Source organism: Rhinoraja longicauda, chromosome 42 (assembly GCF_053455715.1).
Source record: "Rhinoraja longicauda isolate Sanriku21f chromosome 42, sRhiLon1.1, whole genome shotgun sequence".
NCBI lineage: Eukaryota > Metazoa > Chordata > Chondrichthyes > Rajiformes > Arhynchobatidae > Rhinoraja > Rhinoraja longicauda.
In genome coordinates, this window is record NC_135994.1 from 1,660,522 (window position 1) to 1,683,413 (window position 22,892).

The window sequence follows — 22,892 nt, forward strand, 5'->3', positions numbered from 1 at the left end:
GGGGTTGGCCATTTGAAATTAACTAAAAGATAATGGTGTGCATCGGAGCCAGTCTCATGGATAATCGAGATCCCTTGCAATTTGTGTACAGGAAAAATACGTCTAATGGAAGACACCATCCCCCTTGCACTGCATTCAGCTCTGAATCACCGTGATTATAAGAACACCTATGTTAGGATGTTGTTCATTGACTGCAGCTCAGCCTTCAATACTAAATAAGCTCATCTCCAAATTTCTGGACCTATGCCTTGGATCACCATCTGAAGCTGGCTTCTGGACTTCATGAGCAGCAGACCAGAGTCAGTTAAATTTGGTCACAACATTTTCCTCTACTTTCCTCAATGCTGGTGCCCCCTCCGCGTTGTGTGCTCAGTTCCCTGCTCTTTATTTTCTTTGGCATCGGAGAAGTTTCAACAAATTCACAAGAATTTTCTACAATTTCTACAGATGCACTATAGAATGTATTCTGACGGAATGCATCTCAGCCCAGGGTGGCAACTACTCTCCTCTGGACGGCCTTAACCTGCAGAGAGTGGTGAACACAGCCCAGTTAATCATAGGCTAGCCGCTTCCTTCTGTCCAGTCTATCTTCACAGTGCGTTGCACAGGAAGGCTGGAAGTATCATCAAGGATACCGGTGCCGGTGTGGCTAAGTTGGGCCGAAGGGCCTGTTTCCACGCTGTATCAATTATGATATGATATCTATCACCCTGGCCATTCCTTTTTTCTCTTTTAGCTTCTGGGAGAAGATAGTTGTTTGCAAGGCCAGTCTTCAGAACAGCTTCTTCCCCACAACTATCAGACTCCTGAACCAATCATGTATAGGAAGGAACTGCAGATGCTGGTTTAAACCGAAGACAGACACAAAATGCTGGAGTAACTCAGCGGGACAGGCAGCATCTCTGGAGAGAAGGAACGGGTGACGTTTCGGGTCGAGACCCTTTTCAGACTGAACAATCAGCCTGTCCCACCGAGTTACTCCAGCATTTTGTGTCGATGTCCTGAACCGATCCCTCTTTCACATCCCCTTCCCAGAAGTGCTGCCACATACTCTTGCGTTCTTACACGTTTTTTGCACTACTTCAGATTACACAACAATCTTTGCACCATTCTGCTGTTTTGCACTCATTGTAATTATTGTTGAATTTATCATTACCATGCTTCATGCAAATAAGGAATTTCATTGCACCCTGGTGTACAGGACAATAAATTAATCTGAAACAGCATCGGACTGAACGAGGACATGAATAAGCTGGCAGAATGGGCAGACAAGTGGTAGATGACATTTCATGCATAAAAGTGAAGAGATATATTTTAGTTTTAGTTTTTTTTTTAGAGCTACAACATGGAAACGGACCCTTCAGTCCAACGAGTCCATGCGGACTATCGATCGCCTGTTCACACTAGTTTTACATTACTCCACTTGCACATCCACTCCCGACTCACGAGAAACAATTTTACAGAGGGCAATTAAGCTACAAAGCCACACATTTTAACAGAAAGAATAAAGGAGAGATATATGGGTTAAATGACAGTTCTGAACAGTGTCCGATAATAGACAATAGGTGTAGGAGGCGGCCATTCGGCCCTTCGAGCCAGCACCGCCATTCATTGTGATCATGGCTGCTCATTCTCAATCAGTACCCCGTTCCTGCCTTCTCCCCATACCCCCTGATTCCGCTATCCTTAAGAGCTCTATCTAGCTCTCTCTTGAATGCATTCAGAGAATTGGCCTCCACTGCCTTCTGAGGCAGAGAATTCCACAGATTTATAACTCTGACAGAAAAAGTTTTTCCTCACCTCCGTTCTAAATGGCCTACCCCTTATTCTTAAACTATGGCCCCAGGTTCTGGACTCCCCCAACATTGGGAACATGTTTCCTGCCTCTAACGTGTCCAACCCCTTAATAATCTTAAATGTTTCGATAAGATCCCCTCTCATCCTTCTAAATTCCAGTGTATACAAGTCTAGCCGCTCCAGTCTTTCAACATATGACAGTCCCACCATTCCGGGAATTAACCTAGTAAACCTAAGCTGCACGCCCTCAATAGCAAGAATATCCTTCCTCAAATTTGGAGACCAAAACTGCACACAGTACTCCAGGTGCGGTCTCACTGGGGCCCTATACAACTGCAGAAGGACCTCTTTGCTCCTGTACTCAACTCCTCTTGTTATGAAGGCCAAAATTCCATTGGCTTTCTACACTGCCTGCTGTACCTGCATGCTTCCTTTCAGTAACCAAAGCACAAGGACACCCAGATCTCGTTGTACGTACCCTTTTCCTAACTTGACACCATTCAGATAATAATCTGCCTTCTTATTCTTACCACCAAAGTGGATAACCTCACACTTATCCACATTAAACTGCATCTGCCATGCATCCGCCCACTCACACAACCTGTCCAAGTCACCCTGCAACCTCATACCATCTTCCTCACAGCTCACACTACCACCCAGCTTTGTATCATCTGCAAATTTGCTAATGGTACTTTTAATCCCTTCATCCAAGTCATTAATGTATATTGTAAATAGCTGCGGTCCCAGCACCGAGCCTTGCGGTACCCCACTAGTCACTGCCTGCCATTCTGAAAGGGACCCATTTATCCCCACTCTTTGCTTTCTGTCTGTCAACCAATTTTCTATCCCTACCCCCAATACCATGTGCTCTAATTTTGCCCACTAATCTCCAATGTGGGACCTTGTCGAAGGCTTTCTGAAAGTCGAGGTACACCACATCCACCGGCTCTCCCCTGTCAATTTTCCTAGTTACATCCTCAAAAAATTCCAGAAGATTAGTCAAGCATGATTTCCCCTTCGTAAATCCATGCTGACTCGGAACGATCCTGTTACTGCTATCCAAATGCCCCGTAATTTCGTCTTTTATAATTGACTCCAGCATCTTCCCCACCACTGATGTCAAACTAACTGGTCTATAATTTCCCGTTTTCTCTCTCCCTCCTTTCTTAAAAAGTGGGATAATATTAGCTACCCTCCAATCCACAGGAACTGATCCTGAATCTATAGAACATTGGAAAATAGTCACCAATGCGTCCACAATTTCAATACGTTCAATAATTATTTGAAAATATTTAGCAATGCCTGGGGATACTAGATTTCCTAAATAAAGACATCAGGTACAAAAGCAGGAAAATTATCTTGAACCTTTATTACATCACCACTGGAGTTCTATGGTCACATTATGGGAAGGCAGTGAAGAGCCTAAAGAGGGTACAGAAAAGATTTACGGAATCCAGCTATCAGATTTGGTAAAAGGTGTCAAGATCATGGTTAGCTTGGATAGTGTGTTATTTAAGAAGAAAGCTATTCTCGTTCACAAAGACTGTGGGGGATGCAAGAATGTTTCAACTGATGAATGGTTATGAATTGGACCAGTTGCCTTAAAATGATAATGGAAACAGAGCAAATCGGTTCTTTCAACAAAAAAAATGATAAACATTTGAGGAAAATGCTTTACAGGGCTATGTAGAGGGGCAGAGGAATGAGTTAAGAATAGATTGTTCTTCAAGGAAGCAGCATGAACTAAATGGGCCGAATGATTTACTTCTGTGCGTTAACATTTCTACAGGTTACTAATTCTTGGGTGTACCATTCTATTGTTCACTTAAGATATTGAATATAAAAATTCAATACTATCACCAACTACACAAGACTCACTTGATAGGATACGTTTCGTCTTTTCTTCTATTCATTTCATGAATTGGAAGAGACTCCCAGCCAAATGACAGACTCCAGTCAAAGTTACCCCGGTTGTGATGTCTTTCATACTGGACTGGTTTGGTTACCTCAAAGGTATTGAGATCAATGGCAGTAATGTCAGGGCTCACCACAGCAGTGTAGTTTTCAGCTATTCTTCCCAGCATAGGTTCTAACCATCCATTAAAGCACTCACCTAAATATTTGAGAGATTAGAAAACAGCAATTTTAGATAAACTTAAACAAAAAGATTTTTCCTGCTCCCAATCTTTTTCCTCCACAGCCAGAGAGCAGCATAATTCGAACGCTACATGTCAAACCGTGGAGCTGTACAGTAAATAAAACAGGTGTACGATGAAGGGTTTTGTTCTGAAACATGAACTCTGTTTCTCCCTCCACAGGTGGTGTCTAACCTACAGAATATTTCCAGCATTTTCATTTTTCTTTCAGATTTGTCCATTTAGTCCATCTTGCAGGTTTTATTGCTGACAGAAACTATTTGCTCTGTAACCCCAATCAACTGCTTTTCCTCCATAGTCTCACTTCCTGAGCAAGTTCCTATATATAGCTCAATAATTTTGGCCCTCGCAGATAGTTAGTTCCTCATTTTCTCCCACACTTCAGCAACCTCGGTTAACCCAACCCATGTTCCGGTCCCGATTTTGGTTCCTGTGCAGCTCTTTGACAGTGCCATCACCCGATCGTTCTTCATTCAACTCTCGACATATTCAACAATCTTATTTTACCAATAAACCACGCCAGCAGCAGTGACCTAGTTTTGAGACTAGAATAGTTTTCTGGCTCAAAACACTTCCTATTGAAAGTGAAATGGATTAACGGCCATTTAAAATAGCTCCGTTGCCTGTGACGTCAAAGCACACTAAACAGGGGAGTTTTCAGCAATTCTACATTGATAAAGTAACAAGTATCTGTTTCTAATTCATTTCAGGGCAAAGTGAGTGTGCTATGCTGCCCAAGTTCCCTTCCTTTTATTCCCATGTGCTACTGTTAAAAGGGTGGGGTTCAATTATCCCAAATTACATGAGCGAGGGGAGGAATACAATTGCCCCCCCCCCCCCCCCCCCCCCCCCCCATCAAAGTTGCCCTGCAAGCCTGGACACCCAGCACAACCAGGATCAAGCTCAGCCAATACAGACCAAGTGTTTCTAATGGCCCTCTGTCACATGTGACGACTGGCCACCTGGGTGAAGTAATGGAGAGCAGCCAGCCAGAACATATCTGTACATTACTATAACTCACTAAGTTCAGAGGAAGGGAGAAGATTCAGTGACAATAGACACAAAAAGCTGGAGTAACTCAGCGGGACAGGCAGCATCTCTGGAGATGTGAAGGTGACGTTTTGGGTCGAGAATGTAAATATGTTGGAAGAGCCTGAAACGTCGCCCATTCCTCTCTCCAGGGATGCTGCCCGTCCCGCTGAGTTATTCCAGCTTTTTGAGTCTATCTTCAGTTTAAACCAGCATCTGCAGTTCCTTCCTACACAGATTCAGTGGCAAATTTATGGAACCAAATACAATCGCAGGAAGGACATTCCTCAAATCCAAGGCCCTTAGCCAATATATAGACTCCACCTTGAACTTGTTGCTTCTCACACCTCAAATCTTTATCTTGGCTTCTTTCTTTTGCTAGATTCTGCAACCCAAGTGCACAGACTCACCAGCAATCCATTTTCCCCTTGTAACCTTCACAATCTTAGAGGTATCCTGCAACTGCACCTGGCACCCACCGTACCTTCAGTTAATATTTTAAGTTTATGTACTGGAAATAAAGGCAGGACAGCAGATCCCCATTTATTATTGGCTGTTGCACCTACCAGTTGGCACCCACTGATCTATGCCAAAGGTTAGTCACTTCACTTTTACAGAATAGGTTTTATACACAACTGGTAACAAACAGCTGGTAGAGGGCTTAGTGGAGTCCTTAGGATAGCATGTTCCTTTCAACTGCTCACTCAGGATCATAAATGTTCCAATCAAGTTCCCACTTACTCTTCTCACTCCAGCAGACACAAACCCCCCCATATTCAACATTTCTTGACAAATCAACCCCCTCCCCATTCCAGATACCCATTTAGCCAACCTTCTCCGAACTACTTCCAACAGATCTACATTCCTCATTGAAGACAGACGCTAAATGCTGGAGTAACTAAGCGGGACAGACAGCATCTCTGGAGTGAAGGAATGGGTGACGTTTCGGGTTGAGACCCTTCTTCAGAGACCAATGCTGTACACAGTATTCCAGATATGCCTCACCGATGTCTTGTATAACTGAAGCACAACCTCCCTCCTTTTGCATTCAATTCCCTAGCAATAAAGGACAAAGTTCTGTTAACTTTCCTTGTGACTTACTTACCTGCAGACTATCTTTTTGTGAATCATGCAACTGGGCACCCTCTGCATATCAGAGCTTTGCAAAGTCTCATCACTTTGATATGTTTTTTATTTATTTATTTTTTCCTGCCAAAATGGACAATTTCACATTGCATAAAAATACTCATTTAACATTGGGAGGGACATACAAATATACTTACAGTGAGCATCAAGAAAAGTTAGCACTTCGCCTGTGGCCTCACTGGCACCCAAGAGCCTTGCAGTTATTAACCCTTTCCTTTCCACCTGTCGGATAACTTTCACTATCCGGAACTGCTTTACATACTCATCCAGTTGTTCTTTTAAAGCATCTGGAAAATCAGAATTCATTTTGTTTCAGTGTTTTAACACAGACAAGTCGTATTCATTTCACAGCACTGTAATCTGCAACATTGACCAATTCTGGGGTGAATTAAAATGAAGAATAGCTAGACCATTACAGGTGTACCTGGCACTGTTTAATTACAAATGTATAATAATGGTCAGACATATAGAGAAATGAGGGAAAGAATGTTAATTGCCACAATGTAAGCAAGCAATATGATCTCTTTCAAATTATGTCAAAATGTGGCCATCTCCAACATGGCCTAATGGGTAAAGGAATCACCCACTGCAGTACCCTGCAATACACACCAGGAGTTTCAAAATACAAATAAATACTCAGCAAGCTACAGAGCGCCTGTGGAAAGAGGAACAGCTAACATTTCAGGTTGGAGACTCTTCATCAGAACTGAGTAAGAAAGAGAACACGTTAGTGTTAAGCTACAGTAGGTTGGAGAGGGATGGATAGGACACAGAGAATATCTTTGACAGGGCGATACCAGGGTTGCCTTATGCCTCTTTGAAATTGTCCTTAGTCGAAAGATCTCCAACTTGAAATGTTAACTGGTTCACTATTCACACACGCTACTCGAGTGCTTCCAGAATTCTCTCTTTATTTCAGTTTCTAGCATCTGCAGGTTCTTGATTTTTGTTCCAGATCAAGGCTCTGCTCTGTGCTGTTAGCCGACCTTAATCCAACCCAACAAGTTGGCCTCAGCATCTTAGAGATATGAGAGTGATGGGGATTAAAAAAGTACAATTCCTTAATCACTGTAGTTCATTGGAAAATGCACTTATACAGATAATGTTCAAGAACAGGCTCAGCTACAATGCTGCCCATGGTGGAAGAGCCATCGACACTCAGTCATTAATCAAGACTGCACCTTTAAAAATATTTTTTGCTTGTTAAATATTGATTCAATGCACTCTGGTTAAAATGAACAATTAATTTATAATTTAGTCAGCAACAGACTTGTCTGAAAACCAGGCTGCTTTGGTGACGGCAGCAGAAAAAATATTTAAAAAAAGATTGTTTAAACTTTATTTACACGATTGGATAAATGAAACACAAACATTACTGAAGTCTCTCAACCCCTTTCAGAGACACTTGCATAATGAATAGGATTTAGTTTGACAATAAAATTGAATTTGTTCAGGAGTTTTAAGTATTTAGTTTGGTCAATTAAAACAAATAAAGCATTTCACTATAGATTTAAACTCCAGTTGTTTAATAAGGGCTGCACCCATTAAACTGCCTGATCAATTCTCATCACTATCCTTTGCCCCACCCCCTAATACTACAAGGTTTAATTCCTGGAAGGCCTATACAAAAGACTTGGACTGAGTGGGTAGATGATGCTAAAGAGGAAAGGTGAATAATAAATATGGTTAAACAGAGGCTGAAAGCATTCAATGATGAGGACGATTTGTGCGTCAGCTTGTCTTGCTCTTTCAGGTGGATGTAAAGAATCATAGTATCATTTTGAAGACGAGCAGGGGAGTAATCCCCAATTTATGGATCAATATGTTTCGCTCAACCAACACACTAGACCAACTTATGAGACAAAAGAGACTGCAGATGCTGGAATCTTGAGCAAAAAAAGCTGTTGGAGAGATTCAGTGAGTCAGGCAGCATCTGTGGTGGGAAAGTCTGAAGAAGGGTCCTGGCCCAAAACGTTGTCCTTGCAGTTCCTTCCACAGATGCTGCCTGACCCGCTGAGCTCCTCCAGCGGTTTTTATTTTGCATTACAGGAAGCTTATCTGGCCATTATCACATTGCTGTTTGTGGAAGTTGCAATGTGGGAAGTAGTTGCTGTGTTTATTTACATTGGAAATGACCACACTCTCTCTTTGATGTAAAATGCTTAGAATGCATAGGGGAGATGAAAAGTGTTACATAAATCTTGAAATGAGGATATTGGTTTTTTTTCTCCTCCTCAAATTTCCAATACACTCTCTAGGAGCTCACTCTCACGAGGACCGGGCCAATTAACATTTACCATGGGCGTAGTACATTTGCATCATGGACTGTACAAGAACATCTTAGTCACAGCAACACATTTCAACCGACCACTGCTGTTTGTATTACAATATTTCCAACCCAAATACAGATTTTAACTGGTAAGAGATGACTATTTTGGCAAGTGAACAAGAAGGTAGCTGGGCCAGAGGGCGGGGGGGGGGGGGGGGGGGGGGGGGGGGGGGAGGAAATATGTGGGGCATTAACCAACCAAAACCAAAACCTCTTCACTCCAGAGATCAAAGTGCAGCCTGAAGATCAAGCAGGATGTCAGCTTCATATAAACTCTGAAAGGAGGAAGGAATCAGGCTTTTATTGCTTAAAGTGTGAAATTACTCCAGCTTAATTTTTGATGCACATAGACAGATTGGAGACTTTACAGCTGACAAGTAGGACTGGGGTGGGAAATACAGGTTCACTTCTCCCCTCCTGCTGTGCAACCTTTGTTCTTTACCACTGCCAATAAAGTGCAAAGTCCACTGAGAACAGGTTTAACTCAACACTGGATTAGTATTTTTTGCAAAATGCATACCGTTGAGCATTTTATCTGTACTCAAACCAAAATCCATCTCAAAACCCCATGGAAACTTTCCATCCATTGCTCGGGTGGATAGGTTTACAACAGAGAAGGGGAAATGCTCACAGTGCGTGTGTATGGAGCTTGCGGGGGCAGAGAGGCATAAATGAGGCAACAGGGCATGCATAGAGCAAGCAGAGCTTTCCAGCACTCATTCGTTCTGATGACTGGAACTCCCACGCTGTGGTAACAATCATGGCCCCACTGCCAGCAGCCATGTGACACATGCTATGCACAGAGATGATGATGACAAATAGAAGAACACGTCCACTTTTTGCAGCTGTGATCAGTAACGGGAACTTGGAAGTGGATGGGGGAGGGAGTGAAAGAAGCAGAAACAAAAGCCTTCTGACCCAAAATGCGTCTTTTGATCAGACTCTCAATCATTCCCTTATATGAAGAGTGAAAATGTGCAGCATTGCGTGCTGTTCTTGTCACCCCATTATAGGAAGGATGTGGATATTTTGGAAAGGTTGCAAAGGAGGTTTTCCAGAATTATTCCAGTCCGATGAAGGGTCTCGACCTGAAACATCGCCTATTCCTTTTCCCCAGAGATGCTGCCTGACCCGCTAAGTTACTCCAGGTTCTTGTGTTTATCAGAATGATACCTACTTTAGTGGATATTGGCTACAGGGAACGGTTGGACAGACTTAAATTGTTTTCTCTGGAATACCAGAAGTTGCAGGGGAGACCTGATAGAAGTATAGAAAATTATGAGAGGCATAACGAAGACGGTCAGAACCCTTTCCCCCAGGATAGGAAAAAAAAATCAAATACTATCATAGCCTTAGGGTGAGAAGGGCAAAGTTCAAACGAGATGTGGCAAGTTTTATTTTTAAAAACACTTTGGGTGGTGAGTGCCTGGAGCATGCTGCTGGAGGTGGTGGTGGTTGATACAGATATAATAGTGGCATTTAAGAGACTTTTGATAAGCAAATGGAAATTGTTGCAGGCAGATAAAGAGTTGGTTCAGGGATCATTTTCGGCAGACACTGTGGGCCGAAGGGCCCGATCCTATGCTGTAGCATTCCACGTTCTTTAAGAGTCTGAAAACATTTGGGGAGAAGGAATAAGGAAAAGAGGCAAGCTACATTTTAAAGATTTTAAATGGAATAGAGAACTAGATGTACGGGTCATTGAGAAGGAGAGAACTGAAATAGCTACAGCCATGAAACAAGCATTCAATGATCAGCCATGATCACATTGAATGGCGGTGCTGGCTCAAAGGGCCGAATGGCCTACTCCTGCACCTATTGTCCATCCCCTTGGGTTTCATAGGCAGAAGCGTATAACATCCAAACACGAACGACGGGTGAAGACGCACCAGCCCATCCCATCTGTCCTGCACGACCTCGGACAACCTGGACTCTCCATTACAGAAAGATTATAAACGCAATTGAATATATTGCAATGCAGATTCACTTGGATTTTACAGAAATGATGGGTTAGGTTCATAACAGACTTGATAAATTAGGACTACCCACTCCCTCAACTGAAGCCATGAAAGCTAAGAGTAACCTGATAAGATGATCTGACAAGAGCCAGAGGATCATTGGTGGGATGGTCCCAATTTGGATTGCTCAAACCTACTGCATTTAACCACCGACTCTGAGGAAACAGCTGGTGCCATGATCTGATAAGGGGCTTTCAATGTTTGCTTATATTTTAGTCACGGGATTTATTATTGACCAGAAATTCACCGACTTTAAGATTAACATGTTTTTAAAATTAAATCCCGTGTTCCGATTTCAAACACAAGATACTAAAAACTCACCATCTGTGCTGGCATCATCCACTAATAGAATTTCCTTTAGCAGTATGGCTGGGGATGTATGCATCACACTGTACACAGTCCTCAGCAAGGTGGACCAGGCCTCATTGTGGAACACTATAATCACACTGGTTGAAGGTAGAGGAGGGCAACGCTTGAATCTTTGTTCAATACACCTGCACAAAGCAATCCAAAGACAGTTTGAGAGATCCTAGCTTCTTGAATGCTTTAATAAGTATGAAATTGTTCCATATACGGAGTGTGCCGCCTGGATTGAAGAAAACGTTTGCCTCTTGCTTCAAGCTGGGGCAGATTTTGAGGAGTGCATGAAGTTGAAAACAAGCAGAAAAAAAGTCTTTCCCAGAAGAAAGGGAAAGAATCTGGGCTCATCCACCAGAGGTTTCCACTTGTCAGCCAAGCTGATAGAATGAACCCTTTGAGGGTCCTACACAAGAAGAGCTTGGGTAATTTAGACTTGGACTTTAGACGTTAGAAATACAGCGTGAAAACAGGCTTTTCAGCCCACCGAGTCCACACCAAACAGTGGTCACCCCGTACACTAGCACTATCCTACACACCAAGGACAATTTACAGAAGCCAATTAACCTATAAACCTGTACGTCTTTGGAGTGTGGGAGGAAACCAGAGCATCTGGAGAAAGCCCACACGTGCACAGGGAGAACGTACAAACTCCAGAGACAGCATCCATAGTCAGGATCGAGCCCTGGTGTCTGGCGCTATAAGGCGGCAACGCTACCACTGCACTACTGTGCGCCCTGGTTCCTTGGTCAGAATGAGTCAACAGCAGTAATCTATTCCTACCCGACAGTGAAATGGAAATTGTACTCAGGGGCTCCACAGAGAATTGGTACAGGATTTTATATTAAAGGATATTTTGAGATAATAGGCCACATAGATGGACTTTTTGTGTGCCTTGCTTAAAAGTTGAAACTGGTTCCTGAATCTGGGAAAGTCTCCATTTCCCAACATCAGTTATCTGAACAATACTGAGCACAAATTTATAACCAAATAACATCCTCCCTCCTACACACAGAAATTCTTGACAAAAGAAATGCAAAATATCCTACTCTGGAGGTCTTGTGTCTGGTCCAAGGCTCCTGTGCAAAGAGATGCGGTCACTGGCATAGGCATTGAAGCAATGTTTCTCCAAACCACGCTCTTTCTCCTTCTGCTGTTCCGGGGAGAGATTGTCCGTATGAAAAGCCTTTGCATCAGCACCAGGGGCATTGGGATCTTCAGGAGGCCGCGGAAGAAAGATCTTCAATTCCGCTGCAGTGTAGAATCCTGGCAAACAATTCTTGGCATTATCAACAACCTCTTGGCCTCGATCTGGAGCAATGATCTGAAACTTGGGCATCGAGTCCCGGATATTATTCACTGCTCCAAACATAATTCCCAGCATTCTATCTTTCCTGCCTGACAAGTCCTTCAACCACGATTCATCCTTTGGGCTCTGCTTGACAACATCTCTTTGGAGTATGAATAAAAATATCATAAATATTACACTGACCATACCAAGTTTCACTGGACCAAACCGTTTCCTAAAAAATAGTCTCATGATCGCTGGCTAAACGTGACAGGATAATAGCAGGACTGTGATTCCCTTTGGAGCTGGTTGGATTTATTCACAAGGAAGGAGACTCCATTAATTTGTTTTGAAAGTTCTGATGCATGGATCTGGAATAACAAAAAAGCTCATTTGTTTCCAAGTTAAAAGACATTACAAGCTTTCCAATCCTTAATCACTGCAGCTGAACCCATGGTTAATAGATTTGTCATGATTTTAAGTAACAGAGAGCAAACAGTGGTAACACCAGTATAATGCATCTCAATTTTCAAAAGATCTTCAGTCAGATACCGAAAAACGTGACAATGAATACGGTCAAATCATGTGGAACAATCGGCAAAATGGGTTGCTGGCCGACTTCAAGACAAATTGGGAGTAAAGGGCAGCTACTGTATTTATCGTGGGAGGTGGTGGCCAGTGGTACTTCTCAAGGATCAGTGCCAGGCACACTGCTGTTCACAATTTAAATTCATTATTTAAATTCTGAAATTTCGGATGATATCAATTTGGAGGCTGTTTGCAACAAATTACAGGAGGGCAATAAGCAGCTTCCAGAAAGGGAAAATGAAATTCAATACAGACCTACGTGAAGTAGTACATTTCGGTCAGGAGAATGGAGCTCAGAGGAGGTAGTTTATTACTTGTATGGTAAGAGGCTGGGTGGGGTGGAGGAACAAAAGGGATCTCAAAGAACAAATATACCAATGACTGAAAGATATTTCAGGTTAACAAGTCCAAATAAAAAAATAAATCATTCATTTGGGTTTAATGATAGATTCGATGCAGGTTCAACACAACTTGTACCTACTTTTTAAATTCTCTCAAAATGAAGACACAAGAAACTAGATACTGCCATCTTGAGCAAAAAAAAAAAAATTGCTGGAGGAACTCAGCATGGCAGGCAACATCTGGGGAAGGAAATGGACAGTGTCAAGGATCCTGACCCGAAAGGTCTTCTGTCCATTTCCCACCACAGATGCTGTCCGACTCGCCGAGTTCCTCTTACACTCAGTGTCCCCACAGAAGAGCATAACCAGAGGCCATCATTATAAGATGGTCACCAAGATGTCAAATAGGGAAGCTAGAAGAAACTTCTTTAACCAAAGAGTGGTGAGAATGTGGAACTTGCAACCACAGAGAGTGGTTGAAGGAAATAGTAAGGATAAAAATAAGGGTGAATTACACAGCAGAGAACAAGCCTGTTGCTATGTTCCTATCTCTGGCTTCATTAGGTCACAGCAAAGCTATGATTTTTTTTAAAGCACTTTACTATGGAATTAACAGATCATATATCTGCAGATGGATTTGGCTGGAAAGTGAATTTGAGGGATCGAATCAGCAATGACAATTAGTGGCAGAGCAGTTCAAGGGTCATCTGATCCACTTCTGCTTACGTTCCTATCACAGAAAACGGTTGATAGCTTGCTCGCAACATATGCGTCGCGTCAAGATTCACAAAGTGAATCCTTTCCACAAATATTTGAAGCAAACTTTACTCGAGGGCAGAGAATGAAGCAACTCCCAATTATCAAATGCCGCACCCGTTTACACCAAATAACACAAACTCACGTCCACTGCAAACTCTCTCTCCCTCTTCAGCGAAGATTTTTGCAGTTGATCACTTCAGTCATTCCTTCCATTTATGCCGAAATCAAACCCAGGTCCAAGAGGGCAAAGGTAGCTGATGAGTGACAAAACACACAACACAATGAGGCAGGTCCTAACATCACATCAGCAGCAGTGAACTCGCAGGGCTGTTAGAATCCAGGCTACCTCCCAACACTGAATAAATGGTGAGAAGAAAAAGGCATTTTCCATAAGCATTCCAAGGTGCAAGTGAAACCCTATCCCTTACAGTTGCTATTAATGCAACAGCAAATTCACCTTTTGTCACAGTATTACACATCATAAATCACATAGGGCTTGGCCACCAGGGTTTCTTGGCCACTTAAAATTGGCAGAAACTACAGTTGAATCATTCATGAATGCCAAAATCACAAACCTATTTTATTTACAAGATAACTAGTCAGCATTAGATTAGCAGCATTATACTTGGACGACACAAATAAAATCCAAATATTTTCATTAGATTTCATTTTATATGATTTTGTATTCATTACAAGCCTCTTATGAAGTGTTGTGGTCACTAATAAAGTCCTTCAAGGAAGGAAGCCTGCCACCTTACCCAGTCTAGCTCATGTAGCTCAATATTCAACAATGTGGTTGTACTTTTACTGGCCTTTGAAATGGCTGGAGCGGCACAGCTGACAGAGCTGCTGCCTTACCACTCTTATGACCTGGGTTCAATCCTGACCATGGGTGCCGTCTGTGCAGTGTTTGCACACTTTCCCTGTGATTGCACGGGTTTCCTCCTGGGAACTCAAGTTTTGTTCCAAATCCCAAAGACGTGCAGGCTGGTGGGTTAATTAACCACGATAAACATCCCCCATTGTCGGTGGGTTGTAACACTGATAAGAGTGTGGGGAGAGCAAGGTAAATTAGTGTCGGAATGGGATTGTGCAGCAAACCAGCACAGCCTTAATGGGCCAAATGGCCTCCTATGTGATTTGCAAGTATGAACATCAGCAACAGCCACATCTCGTGAACAAATTTCAGGTGTTTTTCCAGCCATCGCATGCAACTTTGCAGCAGGAAGCTACCAGATTGCAGGAAATTTCCATATCACAATTCAAAGCCACTTAACGACCTGTCCCCCACTTCGAAAACATAGAACCCAGATCAATCCTCCCTTGAATTTGAATAGAATGGACCTATACTCGCTGGGTTTAGAAATATCATAGATGATCTCATTGAAACATACTTTGTTACAAAGACTAAATATAATCCACATTACTCAGATTAAAGTCATTTAAAAGCTAGACTTCTCCTGCTAGACACAATAGCATTTCTTCAATAGGCTATCCCCACCCACCTGCCCCCTCACTACAACTGTCCCCTCCACAGCTTAAACAGCACTCCTGTAAGCATTCAGCCATTGACAAAAAAGTAGCTCTTACTCTGCCTGAATTTATAGGGCTAATATATCTACAACAGGCTCCAGGAGCTCAAGATTTATTAATTTCATTCAACAATGAGCTTTTATAATGAATTGTGAAATATATGCATGCATCAAAACCTTGCAACATTGAAGACATCTTATAAATCTACATATTTTCACTTTTGATTTAAAGGTCCCCTTGGGAGTTCATTTGGTAAATGAACTGTGAAAGTGAGCCAGACAAATCAGCATTGGCACTAGTGATCACTTCCTCCACGGATTCCAGGCAGACTTGGGCGCATTTAGATTCAGGCAAGTTCACGTCCGAACTACGATGTCCTTGTTGGTTTGAACTGTCTGCTGACTGTCTGCACACTGACACATTCATATGTGAATAATAGCCATTGGATAAGTGAGCAGTTTGCATTTATAGGCAGCAACATGCCTTCAGGGGAGAAAGGAAAAATGTTCGTTTAGAAATGTATACACCAGGGAGGACAAGCACAACAACTGTGCAGCAACACTTGTAACTTGGAGATATCGCCGTTCATTTTGTCTGGTCTGTAGAAGGGACTCGACCCGAAACGTCACCCATTCCTTCTCTCCAGGGATGCTGCCTGTTACTCCCGAGTTACTCCAGCATTTTGTATCCATCTTCAGTTTAACCCAGCATCTGCAGTTCCTTCCTACACACGCCTACGTTTGCACTATGGCAATAAAGCAATGGCCATATTGAAAGGTGACATTTAATCAAAGTTAAAGGTGTGTAATTTTGCAGAAATGTAGTTAACTACACGAATGGATTTTTTTCAGAATTGAGCAAAGGAGTACCAAGGCATTGATAAGGAAAAGTAGAATGGCAAGAAACAAAAACCAAGACTGAAAGATTGTATAGATATGCAAAAGAAAAAAATTAGTTTAAGTTAACATGAGTCCATTGCAGACTGAGATCGGAGAAATTATATCGAGGAATAAGGAAATGGCAGGGAAATTAAACAAATATTTTGTGTCCATCTTCAAAGAGACAGATAGCCTCTATTTCTACTGGAAATAGTAGAAAGCTTGAGGCTAAGGGTGAAGGAGGAGCTTAAAAATAAAGTTTTAGTACAAAATCAGTATAAGAAAAATTAATGGGATGGCAATGTGATAAATCTTCAGTTCGTAATGACTTGTATCCTGGAGATTCTAAGACGATAGCTGTGGAGGTGGATGATGCCATCTTTCTGATCAATTGGTCGTCACCTTCCAGAATTCTAGTGATCCTAGAACAGTTCCCATAGGTTGGAAGGTAGCAAAATATAACTCCACTATTAAAGAAAGGAAGGCAAGAGGAAAAAAAACAAAAAAAAGGGACTTTGAAGAATAGAGCCAGGCTGGGTTGTACGAGGATGTGGGAAATGGAATATAACATTGAAAAGTATAAGGTCATCCACTCTGGTAGAAAATAAAAGATGGTATTTATTTCCAACAGTGAGAAAGTAAACTGCACAAGAAGGACCTGCTGTTCTTCTGCAAGAATCACTGAAAGTTAATATGAAGTTCAACAAGCAATTGTGGAAAGTGGTACATTGGTCTTTATTGCAAGAGATTTTGAGAACAGAGCAGAGTCTTTCCCAGCAGATTACATCTATGGCAGTCCTATGGCTCAAGGACCTGCTGAGAAGTCATATCACTGGTCCATTTCAGGGCAACCTGTTGAGCCCTTTGCCACTATCGGTCAGATTTTCCTCTGGATAACATGCCATCAAAAGTGTCCTTTGAGATCAACGTCACTCACAACATGTACGATTGTTGCAAGGAAGGGTTGACCCTTAAAAAGGGAGTTGTGGTGGGAGAAACCCAATTAACACAAAATTATCTCGCTCCTCTCTGTGGAGATGCCCAAACCTAAAGAGTACTCGTTTGACACATTTTGCTTGATGAGTTTTTGTTGCTCAATACAAGTACTGCTCAGGAAAAGCCGAACCGTGATTTGAGAATTTTGGAAGAACAAAAATGAGGCCTTTAATTCAAATCAAATTTACAATCATTCCTTCATACAGTCAGAGGCAAGAAGAGTTAAATTCACTGATGACAAGTTACAGGACTGCAAAACAAGTTTGCACAGATCACAAGCCACGAGAGCAAACCTCAAGCAGTTTGGGATCGGTAAACCCCATGATGGAAGTGGTGAGTGTGCAACAGAGCCCAGTTATTTCTCAATCGTGAGAACAAAATCCAGTGAAGTGTTAAGAGTAAGAGAAGTGAAGATAAATCTTACTGCAACATTCAACACAGTCCTTCCTCTTGCATCCCCACACAACAGCCAAGATGATTCAGAATGGGAACCATTATGACATCATTTGCTGATTCATAATGAATAAGCCATTACAGCACCACTTTAGCAAAAGGCTGCATTGAGCATCCACAAGAACAGCACTTATTTCTGGCAACAGGGCTCCCTGGAATCAACCCAAGGGCAAGTTACAAGGCTACACTCCAAGTTTAGACAAATCACAAACCATAATAGCAAACCTCCCACAGTTTGAGAGGGGTAAATGTTGACTGGAGAATATTACCATAAAGAGGTGAGATTGGGGAAGGTTGACCCAAAAACGAGTTAACTTGGTACTGTTAACCTTTCAAAGAATTAATGTCTGCAGTACATGTGTGCAATAAACAATAAACAATAAATCTGGAACTTGGTGCTGGGTTTAGAGGGAAGACTCAAACATTCTACTCGATTTCCTTTTAGATTTAGATTTTTTTTTTAGATTTAGAGATAGTGTGGAAACAGGCCCTTCGGCCCACCGAGTCCGCGCCGCCCAGCGATCCCCGCACATTAACACTATCCTACACACACGAGGGACAATTTTTACATTTACCCAGTCAATTAACCTACATACCTGTACGTCTTTGGAGTGTGGGAGGAAACCGAAGATCTCGGAGACAACCCACACAGGTCACGGGGAGAACGTACAAACTCCGTACAGACGGCGCCCGTAGTCAGGATCGAACCCGAGTCTCCGGCGCTGCATTCGCTGTAAGGCAGCAACTCTACCGCCCCGCCGCGCCACCGTGCCGCCATAAGATGGAATTATTTAAAATCATGAACATTTTTAAAAATACAAAGAAGAATGCAGGTGCAGGCATTGTGTGCAGCTTGAATAAGTGCAGAAATAATGGCCAATGCATTAATCGAGACAGCAGTCCAACAAGATTCAAACCTAAATATATAAAAAACAACTTTTTAACTTCTTGTCACCGTTACGTGGCTTGGCAAACTACTTGAGAAATCATCAGGAGTTAGGCTTAGGTCAGACCAGAATGACTGCGTAGTCCATAAATTACAATGTATTATCTTTGAAGTCCGGGTTCCCAGGCCAGACCAAAACCACCCTGTAACCACACCTGCCTGACATTGAATTCTTCCTGCCCTAGCACTTCTAAAAGAATGGATGCTTTGTGATTATTGAAGCAGAAGTTGGATAGATCATCAACTTAGCACAATGGGAAACAATTGACTGCTGTCCAAAAAATATTACAATTTCCAACTTATTTGTACAAAGATGCTTGTTAAGCAAATCTACTGGCCCAGGTAATACGAAGGGGGTGGGAAAACTCAAACAACCTTTTCTTAGGAGAACACGTTGTTCACCAGTCTAAAACACAGTGATCCATGGTGGAATCAATAGGCCGACTGACCCTTCACCAGCGCTGCTCAGTCTTTTCCCTCTGGAGACTCATCTTAATATTTCATCATTTCTCTGATGCTTTGGGTTTCTGCCTCAAAAGCAGCAGCAGAAATCCAATGGATTTTCACAAACCACAGCAGCAAACCTCCCACCGTTTGGGATTAAAAATCCATTACATAAATGATTTTTCTGCCCAGAAAATAACTTCCTCTTTGCCGATGTTGTGGTGAACATCAATAATAAGTTTTCATCTTTGTAACTTAATTATTTAACTCGGGGCACGTGAGTGACTCATCTCCTGACACTCCAAAGCTTCTCTACCATCTACAAAGCACAGGTCAGAGTGGTACACCATTTGCTTGTGCAGCCCAAACATGGTTGATCACAAGAGGTCACTTGATTGGTATCCCATCCCCCACATGTAATCATGCCCTCCTTCACTGGTGCACTATCACTGCCGTGTGTACCATCTCTAGAATGCATTACAGCAACTCTATTCCAACAGAGTGCCGCCTGTGTGGAGTTTGCATGTTCTCCCAGTGACTGAGGATTTCCCCTGGGTGCTCCAGTTTCGTCCCAGATCCCAAAGGCATGCAGGTTGGTGGGTTAATTGGCCACCGTAACACATCTCTAGTGTGTCGGTCAGAGGTGGAATGGGGGGGGTTGTGAATATGGATAGAATATAGAGTTTAGAATAAGTGGGTGCCTGGTGTTCAGCACAGACAGCGGCCGAAGGGCCTGTTTCCATGCTGTTTGATAATGACCATTAAGGATTGGCAGTAAATGCTGACCTTGGCAGCAATATCCACATCCTGTGAATGAATAATAATAAAAAAGAAATTACATTGTGTGGTTATACATTGGTGTGGAAAGGATGTGGTGAACAATGCTATTCCAAGTTAGAAACACCTATAGTGCCAGCAAGGAGACAAGTTTAAAAAATGAGTCCAGAAGCACAAGCAACGTTTTGACTCGGGATTCAGTGAGCTGCACTCATCTACATTAAATATCTTACATCAAAAATTAGAGACTTCAAACTGCTGGGTCACAGGCACAATGAAGTCTTCAGCCAGCAATGGGAATATTCAGGAAGACGTTTTACACACTTTTCTTCAGGTCGAGACCCATTCCTTCTGATGAGTTCTTGCTGCCAATCAAAGCACTGAACATATGAAAGATGGAATATACATTTCACATCTCAGAGTAGAATTGTTTCTCCTGTGCCCCTTTGCAAACAGAGGAAATATAATTCCTTTATCCTGTTTGGCAACCATCACTGGAACTGTGCAGTGAGCAGGGAATGATCTGAACTATGAAAGGGAGGTAACCATTCAAATAAAAAACACACAAAATTCTTGACCTTGCAAGGTGCAAAAAAAATCCAAAACAGAATGAACTAACTTAGTGCAATCCGCTAAATTACTTAGCCTGGCATGTAAATAGCCAGATGTTCAGTAGGTACTGCCATCAGCTTCAAATATTGAAAGAACTGGCACAGGGCCTGTTGGCTATGGAACCTCCCCTTAATGGACGTCCGTTACAACAGTTGATGTGCAGTACCCATGCAAGATTTCAGGCAGAATACACTGTAACATGACAGTAAGGTCTCCAAGTATCAGATCCTTTCCAGAACCTGGTCTAATGGCTACAATTAATCATTCAAAACGTCACGTGCACATAAAAGGCATAGACTTATTTGAAAATTTAAGTCATACACAAAATAAATCAGGAAGAGGAGATAAAGGGCGTTGGTTTTGACCTGGTTTTGCCATACTGTTGGGCAGTTTCTCAAAGGCTGCAATCTGCCAGCAGATTTGCCATTGTGTTGCAAATTGTGTACAAAAGTGCAAATCAAAACGAGGATCCTTACCAGGTTCAATTTGCAGGTTTGCGAGGTAGCCGTTGGACACATCAGCAGGTAGCAGCTGCCTGGGACCTCATTTCCACTGAACTCCAGGCCCAGATAGACATTTTTCAGTTTCCAGTACCGCACTTTTTAAAACTTAAAAAAAATTTTTTTTAACACAAAATAAAAACTCAGTTTCACAAATATACTATCACCTTTTCCCTTTAGTAATGTCTGTATCCTTGGGCAGGGACTGGAGTATTTTCAGTTGCAGGATGCAAAAGCTGGAACCCATCCTTGCCAGACATTTCTAAGCATATTAACTCTTTGAAGGCAGCAGCAGCATTTTTATATCAACATACAAAAAATCCATATAATCAGAACTTGTGTGATTTTGTAGGCTGGTAGTTCTCTCTCATTGGGTCTAATTGTTAATTGCAGACAAGACCAGATAGTATAAAACTCTTCACACTCCCAGCTAAGCCACAAGTATGGCAGTCCTACTCCAGCAAGCCCAGAAAGCTGCCAAACACCAACATTAAATTGATAATCTCGTTCAGAGGGGCCTTGAAAACTAGCAAAGCAAATGGACGCACAAAACTTGCAACAATTTCAGCGTATCGTCTTCAGCAGTATCTTGGGATTCAGGATGACGTTCTACCACTCTGGTTTTGGAGGTTCCAAGGTGACCGATGAGGCCAGTGTGGGAACCACAGACGCCGCCAGCTGAACAACAAGGCAGCCTCTGGAACAGACAGAATCCCTGCTGAAGTCCCAAAACATGGCAGAGAAATACTTTTGGCACAAACTCATAATCCAATCTGGGGGGTGGAGAGCATGCCAGGGGATTTCAGAGGCCTTATTGTTCTTCAGCTGTCAGATGGCCTTTTGAACCTCTTGTCAGGCTGGTGTAGCCACGAGATTGTACCAGATAGCGTGCTGCTACACTACACTGTACACAGGCAGAAACAATAGTATTGGACCGTGCTCTATGGGGATAGTACTGGAAGTCCATGAACGGGCAGTTCTTCAGCTAACAGGCTCTGTGCCAGTTATTTCACTATCTGAAGCGGATGGCAGCGCCTATTCAATGTCTAGTTAGTTATACACCAGGCTGTCAATTATACAGCTGGGTTCATCGATTACACAGCACGCTCCCAAGTACAGGTCATATCTGGAATAACACTGTGTAGGAAGGAACTGCAGATGCTGGTTTACACCAAAGATAGACACAAAATGCTGGAGTATCTCAGCGGGACAGGCAGCATCTCTGGAGAGAAGGAGTGGGTGACGTTTCGGGTTGAGACGCTTCTTCCCAAGTGCTTTAAGTAAACCTGTTATAATAGGGTAACGTTAGAAACTGCTCAGGAGACACTTATGACACCAGTGTGCAAATAAATCACTGAAGAGCCACAGGTGTACCCGAGGCAAAACTATTTTAGCCAGTTGCACGAATTTTTTATAGAAAAGATCTATGCTCACACAAGTAAATGTACTTCGTGCATGCAAATAGTTTGAAGAAGGGTCGCGACCCAAAACGTCATCCATTCCTTCTCTCCAGAGATGCTGCCTGCAACTGAGTTACTCCAGCATTCTGTGTCTATCTTCTGGAATAACACTAATTCAAAAGGTGCTAAATCTGACCTCATTGATCATCCAAATGATATTTTGATTTCTAAATAGATGGAAACATAGACAATGCTCCCTTTCAATACACACAGAACCACAGTTCAACAAAAACAAAGTAAAAATGTAATTTAATTGAGAAATAAACTGTAGGCTTTCATCATTTGAAGACAAAAGGCAGCTGACATGCATACATGACATTTCTGCTCATTGTAGTTGAGGGGATGAATAATCACTTGATCAAGTAGAAGGCATGTTAGCACTGGGAATTCTCTGAGCTAGAGGAATATTAAACTCAGCAGAACAAACATGTCCCCAAGTGCTTTAAGTAAACCTCTGTTATAATCGGGCAATGTTTGTCTTCTCA

General features: G+C 42.3%; 1 protein-coding gene across 3 annotated transcripts in view; it reads right to left on the reverse strand.

Annotated features, from left to right (window-relative positions):
* The window catches only part of LOC144612042 (polypeptide N-acetylgalactosaminyltransferase 6-like), a 54,768-nt gene that overhangs the window by 16,084 nt on the left and 15,792 nt on the right, over positions 1 to 22,892 (reverse strand). For all 3 annotated transcript variants that reach the window (XM_078431524.1, XM_078431526.1, XM_078431525.1), the window contains 5 exons: positions 13,951 to 14,062; positions 11,882 to 12,491; positions 10,797 to 10,969; positions 6,266 to 6,415; positions 3,676 to 3,910 (listed from right to left, as the gene is read on the reverse strand). In XM_078431524.1, the coding sequence (XP_078287650.1) occupies positions 3,676 to 3,910; positions 6,266 to 6,415; positions 10,797 to 10,969; positions 11,882 to 12,372 (1,049 nt within the window). In that variant the 5' untranslated portion in view covers positions 12,373 to 12,491; positions 13,951 to 14,062. The remainder of the gene's footprint in view (positions 1 to 3,675; positions 3,911 to 6,265; positions 6,416 to 10,796; positions 10,970 to 11,881; positions 12,492 to 13,950; positions 14,063 to 22,892) is intronic.